Source organism: Pan paniscus, chromosome 4 (assembly GCF_029289425.2).
Source record: "Pan paniscus chromosome 4, NHGRI_mPanPan1-v2.0_pri, whole genome shotgun sequence".
Taxonomy (NCBI): domain Eukaryota; kingdom Metazoa; phylum Chordata; class Mammalia; order Primates; family Hominidae; genus Pan; species Pan paniscus.
This window is the reverse complement of record NC_073253.2, coordinates 145873695-145888020: the sequence shown is the minus strand read 5'-3', so window position 1 is coordinate 145888020 and position 14326 is coordinate 145873695. Positions and strand designations below refer to the sequence as shown.

General features: G+C 54.5%; 1 protein-coding gene across 2 annotated transcripts in view; it reads right to left on the bottom strand.

Annotated features, from left to right (window-relative positions):
- Positions 1-172: 172 nt before the first annotated feature.
- SYNPO (synaptopodin) overlaps positions 173-14326 on the bottom strand; it is a 34576-nt gene continuing 20422 nt past the window's right edge. Inside the window, exons 2-3 of one of the 2 annotated variants that reach the window (XM_034960802.4) lie at positions 9068-11427; positions 173-2969 (exon numbers count right to left, since the gene is read on the bottom strand). In XM_034960802.4, coding sequence (XP_034816693.2) covers positions 2286-2969; positions 9068-11095 — 2712 coding nt within the window. In that variant the 5' untranslated portion in view covers positions 11096-11427 and the 3' untranslated portion in view covers positions 173-2285. Of the gene's footprint in view, positions 2970-7031; positions 11428-14326 lie in introns of those variants that run through there. The other variant, XM_057302363.2, reaches the window with a different exon arrangement.

The following is a 14326-nucleotide window of genomic DNA, read 5'->3' as shown; positions in this document are numbered from 1 at the left end:
GTACTTCTATGGCCTCAAGTTGTCCGTTGTTCTCATCTCTCCCCATGGCTGCTTCTTCCCAAGCTCCCATCCCATGTGTCTCAAATATTCCCAGCCACCCAGAGTCCCATGGACTGCTCCATGCTTGGGGAGAAGGGAAGGACATCAGACACAGCTGAAAATGACACAGGAGGCAGAAGAATGCAGGAAGCATTTATTGAGGGCCAGAGCTGAATTCTACAAGAGGCAAGAGGCAGGACACAGGCAATCTCTAGTGGGTTAGAGGAGAGGTTGGGGAGAGGGCAGTGACAATGAGAGAACAGCCAGGCGCTGGCTTGGGAACTGCCGGTTTCTCAAGGCTGCCTCCTGCTAGTCCTCTGGGAAATGCAGGTAGAAATGGATCCTCTATGCTACTGCCTCAGCCAGAGGCCTGATGGTGTCCCTTCTCTGGGAGGGGCCCTTAGCCCCAGTCTCCTGTGCTACAAGGGACCCAGCAGCAGGTAGGGGCTTTGGTAAATATAGTCACTCATCATTTACTGAGTAAGAGCACCTTCTCATCTTCACAGCAGCAGGAGCATTCCTGAGGCCCAAGGAGCCCTCTAAGGTCACTCTTTCATTCCAAAGCACCCCGTCCCAACCCTATCTTCCATACTGACCTTAACTCCCTCCAGCCTCACTTGGGGGTTCCAGATCTAACATCACCCTGGTAAGTCCCAAACCCACACTGTCCCTCACCTTTAGCAACATCCTGGTATCCTTTCACCTACATACGTTTGATCCTCAGCCAATTCCATACCCCCAGCTGATCCTGAAGCTAATATTCTGAACCTCTAGAAGGCTCTACCAGCCAACTCTGGAAACTACAGAACTCAGCCATATTCCTCCCTGAGTCCCCCCTGGGGACTTGAATCACAGCCACCAAGGTTTAGGGAACCAGTGAGGGCCTGCAGCCAGGCTCCCCCAGGTCACTGGGCACCAGGCACTAGCTAGGTCAGAGTGCACTGGGGAAGGGATGGGGCAGGATAATGTCTACTTTTCTGGGCACGATATGGACACTGGGACTGAGGTCTGACACTGAAGAAGGGGACTTTTCCAAGGGGACCAGAAATACAGGCAGACCCTAACCTAACACCCTGCTCACGTACCCAAGCTCATCGGCCCCTAAATTCAAACCCAACTAGCCCACCACCACCACCCACCCCCGACTTCCTAATATCATGGAATGCATTTCAAGACTGGAAGAGCCCTCAGGGGTCATCTGAGCCAATCCTGTCCCCTGCTAGAATCTCCTCTATGCATCCTGGCCATGCTTTTCATATTTCCCGTAACAAGTAACTCTTTGTCTCTCTCTTTCCCAATAAGCAACCCCAAACTGAGGGCAATCAGGTAAAGTCACATGGTAGCTCTGTATCTCTTCTCTCCCCAGTTCAGCTTTGAGCCCAGAACCTGCCATGAATGGGCCCAGAAGGAACAGATGAGCTGGAGGCCCAAGTCCTGGGCCTAAGGGAAATCACTGCCTTATAATTCTCTTATGGCTGCAGATAAGATGTCCTGGAGAGTCTGAACTGGGATGGAGAAAGTAGCATGACAGGGACCCGGGGAGAATTTTCCTGCCTCTTCCCTCCAGAGGGGATAGTGGGACACCTTGAGCTGGCCTGGGAGACCTCTCTAAAGGTCATTGTGATAAAAATAGAGCTTGTCTGGGAAGGGATGGAAAACAGCTGCTCCTGCCTGGGACTTGGTGCCAGGGAGCCGGATGGTCAGGCCAGTGCCTGGACATGCGACACAGGCCTAGGATCTTCTGAACACACCCCGCTTGCCAGACTCCAGACAGCAGAGCCAGGAGGGCAGGGACGAGTATGGAACCCTGAAGGTAGCAAGTCCAGGGGTCCATATACACACTGCCCCGCCTCATCCAAGGCACTAACTAGTGTGTGTGTGTGTGTGTGTGTGTGTGTGTGTGTGAGAGAGAGAGAGAAAGAGACAGTGTGTGTGCGTCGGTGTGCGTACTGATGGGAAGGGGAATTTTGACGTTTGTGGATTGCCTTGGCCAAAGCCACCATTAAACAGATGGGAAAGCTGAGGGTCAAACAAGGAAGGGTCTTACCCAGGGTCACACAACAGCTGAATGAGAGCAAGGGCTAGAACTCAAGCTTGCGTCCCTAACCCATCCCCAACCCCAGAGCTCTCCTCTGCTGACCCCTCATCTCTGGGGCTGCCCAAAGAGGCCAGACCCTTTGGGTCCCCCAGGTCTAATGAGCCTTCTTCTGGCTCTGCCCTCCCGGGGTGGGGTCGGGGGTGGGGCTCTAGGTGGTGCAGGAGGCCTCGGCGGGGAGGCTGCCACGCTTGAGCCGAAGGCTGCCATTCCACCCGCGGGGACAGATATTGTAGCCCAGGATGCCTGGAGACTTAGCCCCGGAGTCCTCGGAGTCGAGGGACACGTCGGAGTCCGTGGGCGAGCGGCGGTAGAGGAAGGGCCTGGGAGGCGCGGGCAGCGGGCTCCGGGGACTGGTGCAGGACGAAGGACGGGCTGGCAACGGGCTCCGCGGGATGGGCGCGAAGGCTGCCCCCGGCACAGCAGCCGAGCCGGGGCGGGCGGGCTGTGGCGAGCGCATGCGCGGGGGCGGGGGCGGGGGCGGGGGCGGGGGCGGGGGCGCCCTCGGCGGGGAGAAGGGCCGCGGGTTCTCGGCGCCCGCCGACCGCGGGGAGGCGCTCTTGCGCCGGGCCGCATTGATGATGTTTCGCGCCAGAAGCGCCTGCAGCTGGCGGCTGGGGGGCCGCGCCTCGGTCTCAGGTCGCAGCGGGGACACCGAGCGCTCGCTCCACGAGGGAGACATGGGCGGTGGCGGCGGCAGCGGCGGGGGGCTGCTCATGCTGCTCCCGCGACCTGGCTCCCACGGCCCCGGGCTCACCCAGCCATCTAGGCTGCTGGGGGGCCGGGACGCGCCCGGCGTCCAGGGTGGGGAGGTGGGCAGGCTCTCCCGGCGGTCCTGGGGAGAGAGCAGAGAGGGTGGGGCAGGCATTAGTGCTGAGGTCTTCCACACCGGGCTTTAGGAAGGGACGGAGTCCGATTTGTCCATTACACCGAGAAGGGAAGCCACCGATCCAAGTCAGGTAGTGCCTGCAATAAAACGCAGGCGCCCAAACTCTCAGCCCGGAACGCCTGAAGAGTCCCCGCTGTCTTGTGTCTGCCTCCGTGTCAAGAAGACTCGCTTTGGAGAGAGCCGCCTTAACTTACTAACTGAGCTTGGGCAAGTTACTTCACCCCTCTGGGCTTCAGTTTCTGCTTCTGTAAAATGGGGTGTGATAACAGTACTTAACCTTATAGGGTTGTTGTGAGGGTTAAATGAGATAACTGATGGAAAAGAACATTACATATATAGGCACATTCCTTGGAAGAAAGTGCTCAATAGATGTTGATTACCATAAAGAAATACCAGAAGGGCTTGGCGCGGTGGCCCGCGCCTGTAGTCCCAGCACTTTGGGAGGCCGAGGCGGGTGGATCACCTGAGGTCAGGAGTTCGAGACCAGCGTGGCCAACATGCAGAAACCCTGTCTCTACTAAAAATACAAAAATTAGTGGCATGGTGGCGCGTGCCTGTAGTCCCAGCTACTGCGGGGGCTGAGGCAGGAGGATCGCTTGAACCTCAGAGGCAGAGGTTGCAGTGAGCCGAGATCGTGCCACTGCACTCCAGCCTGGGCAACACAGCGAGACTCTGTCTCAATTAAAAAAAAAAATACTAGAAGGATATACATGAAACTAACCAAAATGGTCACCTGTTAGGAAATGGGGTGAGAACAGGAACAGGGCACACAGTCTGAGGCACTGGGAGCTGCTCTGTCTGTGGCACATCCCGGGAAGCTTTCAGTCAGGCTAGCTGAGGGAGGCTTCGGTTTCCCCATGACTTAGGGAGAGGAGCTGGGAGGGAGGTCCCGGGCCCAGGGCCACATGGGAAGAACTAGATAGAGGCTGAGACTAGTGTCTCAGGGCCAAATGCCAAGTCAGGGTGGGCTCTGTGTGTCCTCTCATCTGACCACAGTGTCACCCTGAGCAGGGAGGTGGGGCCTAGAGCTCATGACCCAAGCCAGTCAGCAACTATTGAGGCAGGGGAACCTGGCTCTTCAGCCAGGAGAGTAGGCTGGGGCAGGGAGATGGGAATAAGGCTTTTTAATATATTACTTTTTATATAAGTTTAGATTTCTGAACCATATGAATGTATTATCTATTATCAAAATTAAAATGTAAAAATATTGACCATTATTATTTTTTAAGATGGAGTTTCGCTCTTGTTGCTCAGGCTGGAGTGCAATGGCACAATCTCAGCTCACCGCAACTTCTGCCTCCCAGGTTCAAGTGATTCTCCTGCCTCAGCCTCCCGAGTTGCTGGGATTACAGGTGCCTGCCACTACACCTGGCTAATTTTGTATTTTTAGTAGAGACGGGGTTTCTCCATGTTGGTCAGGCTGGTCTCGAACTCCTGACCTCAGGTGATCCGCCCGCCTCAGCCTCCCAAAGTGCTGGGATTACAGGCGTGAGCCACCGCGCCTGGCCGACTATTATTAAAGTTGGACTTAGGGAAAGACCCTCTCAGCCCCAAACCATTTGCCATGTTGCCATGGTCACCTCATCATCTTTCCTTGGATGCCTGAACAGGGAGGAAGATCCCCCTGACAGATGGAGATACAAAAGGAAGTCGGGCCATTCCTCCCTAGGCAGCACACGCCCCTCACTGAGCTTTTTCACAGCACTGGGGAGGGGAGTGTGGTTTTGGAGAGGCCAAGATGGTGAACAGCTTGGAGGCTATGAAGCACTGGTCAGCGATGCAGAGCCATACCTGTTTCCTATGTACTTAAGGACTTTCAGTCTACAAACTTCATTCTCATCCTTTATCTCATTAGGTTTTCACAACAGACTAGTGAGGTAATTAGCATTACCACACCCATTTTACAAATGATGAAAATGAAGCTCAGAGGTGTAAATAACAATCTAGTGTGTTCTGCCCCACCAGGAAGTGTGTGTGTGTGTGTGTGTGTGTGTGCTGCTCAAAGGCTACATGTTTAAGCGGTTTGAACTGGTTTGAAAGTGGAGGGCTTGGGAATCCCTGCCTAACATGTATCTCCTGAACTTTCCAACTGTTCACCCAATCAGATTCCAGCAATAACCAGTCCACCTTGCCATTTAATCCAATCCAAATTCACTAGCAGTCATCCACCAGAGTTCAGAGCTAGCCAGTCCATTCCATGCTTCCTACCCGATCAAAATCTAGAACCATCCAAAGATTTATTCTTTCATCCAATCAGTGATCAGCCATAACCAAGCCAGTCATCCTCTCATCCAACTGAGAGTCTTCTAATTCCTCCCAATCCAAAGGAAATAGACACCAATTGTATGTTTTATCCAAACAGAATGTAGCAGCTGCTAGATGAGCCCAGACTCCAAACTGGAGCCCTTTAACCTAAAGAAGAATGTTATACAACAGCCTGAGCAGGACATTTTTCATGGGATACTAATGCTGGAGTGACCCTTAGAGACTCCCTAGGGACATCCAAGCTCCCAGTCATCAAGCTGAAAGTTAAGGCTCAGCCTGGGATCCCACTGTTTTCTTCCCAGGGTCAGAATTGTGTATACATGAGCCAGAGACACTGGGAGCTTCTCTGTGCCAGTGGAACATCCCAGTCAGGCTGGCCGCAGAAGGCAGACCCCACAGTTTAGGGAGAGGAGCTGGGAGGAAGGTCCCAGCTCCAGGGCTAGAAGAGGAGGGCTAGGGCCAAATGCCAAATCAGGGTGGGCTCTGGCATGACCCAACACCTGACCACAGTGCCACCCTGAGCAGGGAGGTAGGGCCTAGAGTTCATGACCCAAGCCAGTCAATAACCACCCAAGGCAGCGGAACCTGGGGTCTTCAGCCAGGAGAGTAGGCTGCACAGGAGAGCTATGATAACTACCTAAAAATCTCTAAAGCATTGTTTCTGCCTTTGGTGGCCACAAGGGGAATGCTGAGGCCAACAAGTGGACGAAATAACAATTCAGCCAAGACTACAAAACAGAAAGGCTCAAACGGGATTGAATGTTGAGGGCAGTGGTAAGCAGATCCCCATCATCTGGAGATGGGCCAGAGCCTGACCTCACCCTAACAGCCATGCCTGGGCACTGACTCTGTGTGTATGTTTTTGAGTCGGGGGTGTGCACAGTACGAAAAGGCTGCAGGAAATCAGAACTGTTCACTTTCTGACAGAGAGCTCAATGCACCGTGCACACCAGAGCTCCTTGGGAATGCGGTGGGTGAAAATTCAAAAAGTAGCATCCACTCAACCCAACCCCAGACCCAAAGCAGGGCACATGTGTGGGGTGAATACATAAGTAGAACACAGTCAAACCTGGACAGTCAGAGACCAAATGGTCTCTGACCTCCTTCTGTAATCCTTTCACTGCACAGAAGGGGAAACTGAGGCCCAGAGATTGGAAGAGGTTGTCTGAGGTCACACATGAATCAGATGCAGACCTGGGGCTAGAACCCAGCTCTCCTGACCCTTGATGGCAGTTCTTTCCTCCCCACCAGGGGCAGAAACTCCATACTTTTAGGATCCAGACAGTGAAAACAATGGCAAATGTGGGAAATGGCCAAATTTAGATAATGGGGAGCAGGGAGGGGACCTGAGGGAACTGGAGAGCGAATGCTGGCTAGAGGAATTTCTGTTCCACTTGTAAAGAACCCAAACAAACCTCAACGAGAAGAGGTAGTGCATTTTCCCCAAAAATCCTCTACAGTATTTTTGGCCAAACTCTGAGGGAAGGAAAGAACAAAAGGTTGCGATTTGCACAGGGTTCTGGCTCCCTGAGTGCTGTAGAGAGGAAGCCCTCATTTCCAACCCAGCACACGTCTGTACCAGTGCAGAACCAGACACACGGCAGATGCAGGCAGCACGCAGGACACAGCCACACTTTCACACACAGTAATTGAGCAGGCCCACTCCACTTCCCAGGCTAGAATCAGGGAGGAGGAAGGGAACCCTGACCCCTAGCAGCACGGAAGAAAGAAAGAAGCAAGACGGATTTGAGGCAGAGTGTATTGAGAACATGAGAGAAAACAAAGTTGGGGGCAGAGCTCAGCCTGGCCGCAGGAGCTGCAGAATGAAGGGCGGGCTCTTCCATTGGTGGCCCTCAAGGGTATAAGGGAGCAGGGGTCCAGGGCAGGGGCTTCACTCTGTTCTGGGAGAGGCCAGGCCTGAAGGAGCTGAGCTCACTCACAACTCCCCCACGCATACCCCCTCGATCTGTGTGAAATGAGCTCACTAAGAAGGCACCCCTGTTCCCATGGAGACAAGCCCAGAGCTCACAAAAACTGCAGGCTCAGCCCAGCATGGGCACTGCCTCCACCACCCCTTGCCCCACTGGGGAACCCGGAACTAGGGCTGGGAAAGAGAAGTGGGTGGTCTTCGGCCCCCAGCCTTGCGAAGCTTCCATCTGAATCCTGCCACTTGTGTCTGTATTCTCTCACCCCCCACAAAGCCTGGTTTGGTCGGGGACTGTATCATATCACTTCTAAAAGTGTCAGAGGCGATGGGAAGTCTCCAGCCACCTGACTTAACACCCTCACTGTATGAATGTGGAAACTGAGACCTACAGACACACATGCAGTTGGTCTGTTAGAATCCAGGTCTCAAGTCCCAGATTTTCCTCAAAACTCTAAGATCTCCTCTGTCCCTTCCCACTGCACTGCTATGCACCTGCCCCAGCTCCTGCCATGCTCCTACTGTCCCCAGGCAATCCTGAGCCTGAGCCAGCCCAGCCCAGCCCAGCCCAGGCATCCCTTGGCCTCCTGCAGCAGCTCATTCCAACCCTTCCCTCACCAGGTCACCCTCACAGCCATCTAACGCCACCTGTCCTTTGGCAATAGCCCATTTCCTTTCTCTTTCTTCCCAGGGGACTGTCTTGTCACTTACAAGGCCTTTCTTCAAAGCACCAGCCTATCCTCTCAATCCTCACAGATTGTTACAGCTAGAAAAGCCCTCCTTGTATAAATGATAAAACTGAGGCCCAAAGAGAATGTGAGTGGGCCAAAGTCACACAGCAAATGAGAAGGTGACATGGGACCGGAACCCTCCTCTCCTGCCTCCCCCTGGGCCCCGTTCCACTGCACTGAGGTGGCTTCTTTTAGTCAGGCAGATCTTGGTTGAATCTGAAGCCAAAACAGCCAATGGATACATGGCTAGGGGCCACCCTCCCTGTGGCACACCCACATCTGCACAGCCTCCTACAGGGCTCTCCTTCTCCTGGGGATCCCCTGGGACGTCCCCCACCCCTAGAGCAGTGACAGCAAGCCAGGTAGAACTGGGGCTGAGGCCTGGGCCCAGTGGTCTCCCTAAAACAGAGCCAGGCCTCAGAGGGGGCAGGAAGAAAAGCGTCAGACAGCAGTGGTGGGCTGAGTCCGCAGCCAGCAGAAGGACCCTGGAGGGGAGCGCAGGCGGAGGCGAGGCAAAGCTCTCTGAAGCAGCGGAGAGGAAACGGTGTCCAGAAGGCAGAGGCAGAAGAGACAGGCCCATGGAGGTGAGAATCCAGCAACAGGAAGAAAGATGCCAGGAGCTTGAGCCTCAGGAGGGAGGCCCCCCTGGGGCAGCTGAGGAGGCAGACCCTTGGCTGGCTGACTCCACAGGCACTGGCAGGCTCTGTCTGCTCCAGAAGTCCCTGTTAGGATCCCCTTCTAGGCCACTCCCCCAGCAAGACGCTGGCATCAGACTCTGCATCCCTACAGCTCACAAAGGCCAGAGGATGCCCCTCTACCGCATCAGGGCTGCCAGACAGTTCTCTCTCCATGACCCTCCTCCCCGCTCAGACATGGAGTCCGACCCCTGTTGTAGTAGGGGAGGGGAGGCTTCAGCTCAGAGAGGGGAGGCGACTCGCCCAAGGTCACAAAGCCAGCTGGTGGCCGCATCTGACCTTGAACCATGGACTCCCCATTCTCCTCACTCAGCTCTGTGCCATTTCCTGCCACGTCTGCTCTCCATCTGGCCCTCAAGGAGGGGAACTTGACCGGCAGTGGGACCCCCGTGGGGTTCGTTACTTGAAGCAGAAGGAAGGCTTCCACACCTGAGCCTCGATCCCGGCGTTCCGGGTAGAGAAGGAGGGCCTGGGGGCCTGCTTGGCTCGGGGAGACCACGCCCTGGAGGGAGACACGGGGGAGATGTCACCGCCGTAAGGAGGGCTCACGGCAGTGGGCTGCAGGCTGTCCTGGCCGGGGGAGGTGTAGAGGCCCGGTGAGGAGCGCGAGGGCCGAGGCAGGGCAGGAGAAGGAGGGAGAGCCCCCTTGGGCAGGTTGGGCACCAGGTCCAAGGAGCTGGGCTTGGCGGGCGAGGCAGCTCTTGGTGAGACCTTGGCAGGCTCCTTGATAGGTGAGAGGACAAAGAGCGAGGGGCGCAGCTGGTATGGTGGCTGCTTGGTGGGCTCTGGGCGCAGGACCCCGTTCTCAGGCAGGTAGCCATGGTAGAGGGAGGCAGGCGGGGTCCGGGCTGGGCTTCGGGATGCCACTCGGAAGGCCCCGGGGGCGTTAGTGGGGTATTTCCAGGAGGAAGGCAGGGACATGGTAGGTGATGGGCAGCGGGCCAGCTCTGGCGTGTGGCTTGAAGACTCAATGACATATTTCTCCATCCGTGACTGGCGGCGGGCGTAGAGCTCAGCTCCCTTCCCAGAGGCCTCGGAGAGGTTCTGGTTGGGTTTGGGCTTCGGCTTGGCCTGGATGCGGGGTGACTTGAGGCAGGAGGCCCACTCTGGTACCGCCTCCTCCGCCGCCGCGGGGCTGGCCCTGTCACGAGGTGCTGGCTCCTGCTGGAAGTTGGAGGCCTCGGCCCCCAGTGCGAAGGGCTCCTCCTCCACGCCTACCTCCCCCTGGTCCCTCTGCCGCCGCTTCTCATCCGCTGTCTGTACCAGATCCAGCAGGTCTGGATTCGGGGTCACCTTGGGCTTCTCCACGAAGGTAAACATGGATTTGCGGCTGCCCCGGCGGGCCATCGACTCCTCCAGAATGCCCGTCTTGCTGGCAGGAACCGCCTGGCCCTTCAGATGAGAAGACTTGGGGTCGGAGCTGGGATACAGGACAGAATATGAGGGAGGAGACCTCACCCAGGAAGCCAGAGGGGCTGTGGACAAGGTCTCAGTGTAGGTGGGGGGTGCAGTGAAGTTCCCCAAGGGGCGTCTCTCTGAGGCCGGGCTTCGCTGCCCCATCATCCTCCTTTCCACCATGGGGCTGCGGGACATTATGTGTCTCTGTGGCCGGGGGCTCCTGTCTGGCAAACTAGGGGGCTGGGGAGCCGGGGCCTTCTCCCCAAAATGTCGTCTCTCTAGCATGGGGCTCCTCTCCATCTGGCTGGTGCCCCCTGGCGCCTGGATCCCAAAAGGCCTGGCCGTCCTGTTGACCACTGATGGGGGCTTGGCCAGTGTGAAGTGGACCTCACTGTAGACCTTGGTGGGCGTGGTGGCAGCTGCTCGCCCAGACATCTCTTGATCTGCTGACACCACTAGGGTGTTGGGCTGGATGTCAATGAGCAGGGAGCTGGACATGAAATCTGAGGCTGGGGGCCTGGAGCTGGGGATGAGCGTAGCTTCTCTGGAGAAGGTGCTGGTGGTGGTAGCTGGAGTTGATACCTTGTCAATTAGGAGTGTGCTGCATCTCACCTCCTCAGCCGGTGCCTGGGGTTGCCCATCAGCACACAGGGTGCTGGGTTTGGAAGCAGGCCCTGTGCCATTAGATGGGAGTTGGGCCTCTGAGGAATTCTGTTGGATGCTAGAAAGTGGCAGGCTCTGTGGGACAACAGTTGCCGGTGGGTTCTGATTGACATCGGTGGCTGGCGGATTGTGGCTGCTGTTAGAAGTTGGTGTGGTGAGCGTGGCACTGGGCGAGGCAAGGTTTTGGTTGACATCTGCAGCTGGGCTGTGGACCTCAGCTGGAGGTGGGGCCGGTGAGGACTGCTGGGCCTCTCGGTTCTGGGACAGGTGCAGCCCATTGGCTGTCAGCAGTGCTGCATTCTCCTTTAGATAAACCACCAGTGGTACCTCTTCCTCCTCACTGGCCACCTTCTCCAGGTGCCGCAGCAAGCTAGCCTCCTCTGAGTACCCCTCCATGCTGTGGCCAGGGACCCCTCTGTCGGGGCTCTGGGGACTGGGGTGCCGTGGAGGGCCTGGCTCCGGCAGCGAGGTGGAACTCAGGCTGAGCCCCGGTGCATGGCCTGGGAGGCTTGAAGGGAGCACTCTGAGGGACTCCTGGCTGGGCTTCTGTCCCCTCTGGCCGTGGCTCTCCAAGGTGAACTCGTTCACCCTCTGCCGGCGCCTGTTGAAGAGCTGGACGCCACGGGAATTGGAGCTGGGAGGGGTGGTCAGCTGGGCTGCAATCTGCTGGCTCCGCGCCTTGGCTTCTTTCAGATCCTTCTCCGTGAGGCTAGTGCTCCGGCCCAACGCTACAGGGAGGGAGAAAAGCCCAGTTAGCAAACAGGAATGCAGTGACACAGGGGCGCACAGACAAACAGGCAGACAGAGATGGTCGCCTCGGCCCTTCCTACACAGGATCTCTTCTGGAATGTAATCGTCACTCACTGTTTCTTAGAATTAGCTCACTTCGTAATCAGCCCTGACCTACCTTTCATGGCCCAACTCAAATGCCACCACGTCTACGCCACCCTGATTATCCTCTCAGGATTAACTGGTCCCTGATTTGGATTCCCCCTGACAGTTGCTGATATGGCACTTTACCAAACTGAGTACGAACACCTCACCCTAGAAGTCCCACCGTGTCCCCAGTTCCTCCCCACTGCCTTCTCCTCTCTCACTAGGCTCTGCCACACTGGCTTGCTTTCTCTTCCTTGAAAATGCCAAGTATGTTCCTGCCCCAGGGCCTTTGGACTTGCTGCTCGCTCTCCTTGGAATAATCTTTTCCCAGGTAGCAGTCCATGCTGGTTCCTATCTTGCCACTCAAGTCTCAGCTGGAATGTCCCCTCTCTGGAGGCACCTTTCCTTCTCCTATCCCATCTGTTTTGTTTTCTCCATAGCATTCACCAAGTTGAAATGATCTTTATGTTTCCCTGTCTATTATCTGTCTCCTCACCTACAGCATAGCTCCAAGGGGCAATGACCTTGCCTGACTTTTTTTTTTTTTTTTTTTTGAGAAGGAGTTTTTGCTCTTGTCGCCCAGGCTAGAGTGCAGCGGCGCAATCTCGGCTCACTGCAACCTCCGCCTCCCAGGTTCAAGTGATTCTCCTGCCTCAGCCTCCCGAGTAGCTGGGACTACAGGCATGTGCCACCATGCCCGGCTAATTTTTGTATTTTTAGTAGAGATGGGGTTTCACCATGTAGGCCAGGCTGGTCTCGAACTCCTGACCTCAGGTGATCCACCCGCCTCAGCCTCCCAAAGTGCTGGGATTACAGGCGTGAGCCACAGTGCCTGGCCATCTGACTTGTTTATCACTCTAACAGCAGCCCCTAGAACAGCACCTGTCATACAGTGGCACTCGGTAGATATTGCTGAATGCACAAATGAACCCCCAGAATATTTTCTGTGTGCCTTCCTTAGGGCCCTTTATACTTTCAGAATTATAGTATAGGAATGTGCTCTAATTTTTTTAAACAAAAATGTTTTAATAAACCACTGTCTGCTTTAATTTTTTAAATTTGTACTTATTTATTTTTTGAGACAGTACCTCACTCTGTCACCCAGGCTGGAGTGCAATGATGAGATCTCAGCTCATTGCAGCCTCGACATCCTGGGATCAAGTGATTCTCCTGCCTCAGCTCCCCAAGTAGCTGGGACTACAGATGTATGCCACCATGCTCAGCTAATTTTTGTATTTTTTTTTGTAGAGACAGGGTTTCACCATGTTGCTTAGGCTGGTCTCAAACTCAGGTGGGTGCAAGTGATCCGCCCACCTCAGTCTCTCAAAGTGCTGGGATTACAGGCATGTGCTTTGATTTTATAAAGAGACGCCACTAATATTTCCCCTTTTTAGGGTAGGTAATACATTCACATAGTCTAAAAATTTATTTATTCATTCATTTTTATTTTATTTTTACTTTTCTGAGACAGGGTCTTGCTCTGTTGCCGAGGCTGGCATGCAGTGGCACCATCATAGCTCACTGCAGCCTCAACCTCCTGGGCTCAAGTCATCCTCCCACCTCGGCCTCCCAAATATCTGGACTATCGGTGTGCACCACCACACTTAGCCAATTTTTTTTTTTTTTTGTATTTTTTGTAGAGAAGGGGTCTCCCTGTGTTGCCCAGGCTGGTCTCAAACTCCTGGGCCCAAGTGATACTCTGGCCTTGGCTTCCTAAAATGCTGAGATTATAGGCATGAGCCACTATACCTGGCCCTAAAAATTAAAACATAAAAAGGTATACAGTAAAAAGTGTCACCCCATCCCTGATTACTCTGTATCACAATCAGTTTCTTCTATCTCCTCCCAGGATTTCTTCCTATTTTTACTTAAATACTCATTTTAAAATTCACATCTTTTAACACTAGAAAAGTAACAAATTGAGCTAGTTTCACCAATGACTACTGTAGAACATTGCATTCTTTTATTTTATCTGCACAAGACCACAATGAGACAAGCATTGCTTGCCTGTGTTTTACAGAAGAAGAAACGGAGGTTCAGAGATATATAAGGAACTGCCCCAAGGTTGCAAAGCCAAGGGTGACAAAGCTGGAGTCAGAACTGTTCTCTCTGGGGTCTCTAGTCCATGCTCAAGTGGTCTACTCATCGAAAAAGGTCTCTTTGGGACATAAGGGGCAGGAACAAGGTCATCATGGGTCGGGGTTCAGTCTGGGACTTGAGGTCCTGAGATCAGGCTGAGTTCAGTCCCCTATTAATCTATAAGATCACTATAGGCAACCATTTCTCTTTCTATCCCCAGTGCCCAGCTGGCACACAGTTGATGCTCAATTTATAATTGTTGAATAATAAATGAACAAATGCTGCATGAACAAATGCATTGACAGACAGGTGGATGGATCAGCCTGTGACCAGCAACATCAGTGGCTAAGAAAATTCCTCCCTCCATTGCCCCTCTCCTCCCTACTGTGGGAAGCTAATTAGTTCTTGAGGAATCTGACCCTGCCCTCCCCTCCCTTGCCCTCATTAGCACTGGCCATGGCATGCTGAGTCTGTCTCCAGGGACAGTCTTTCCAGGCATCTTGCCAGCGAGGCTCTGAATTCATGGACTCTCAGAGCTGGAAGAATTCTTACAGAGGAGGTATTTCATCACCACCCTGTTTTATAGGTGGGAAACAGAGATCCAGAGAGTAGCCCAGGGTAGAGCCGGGTGACCCCACATGGGACCCGCAGGGAGGCCCACACAGAGCAAAG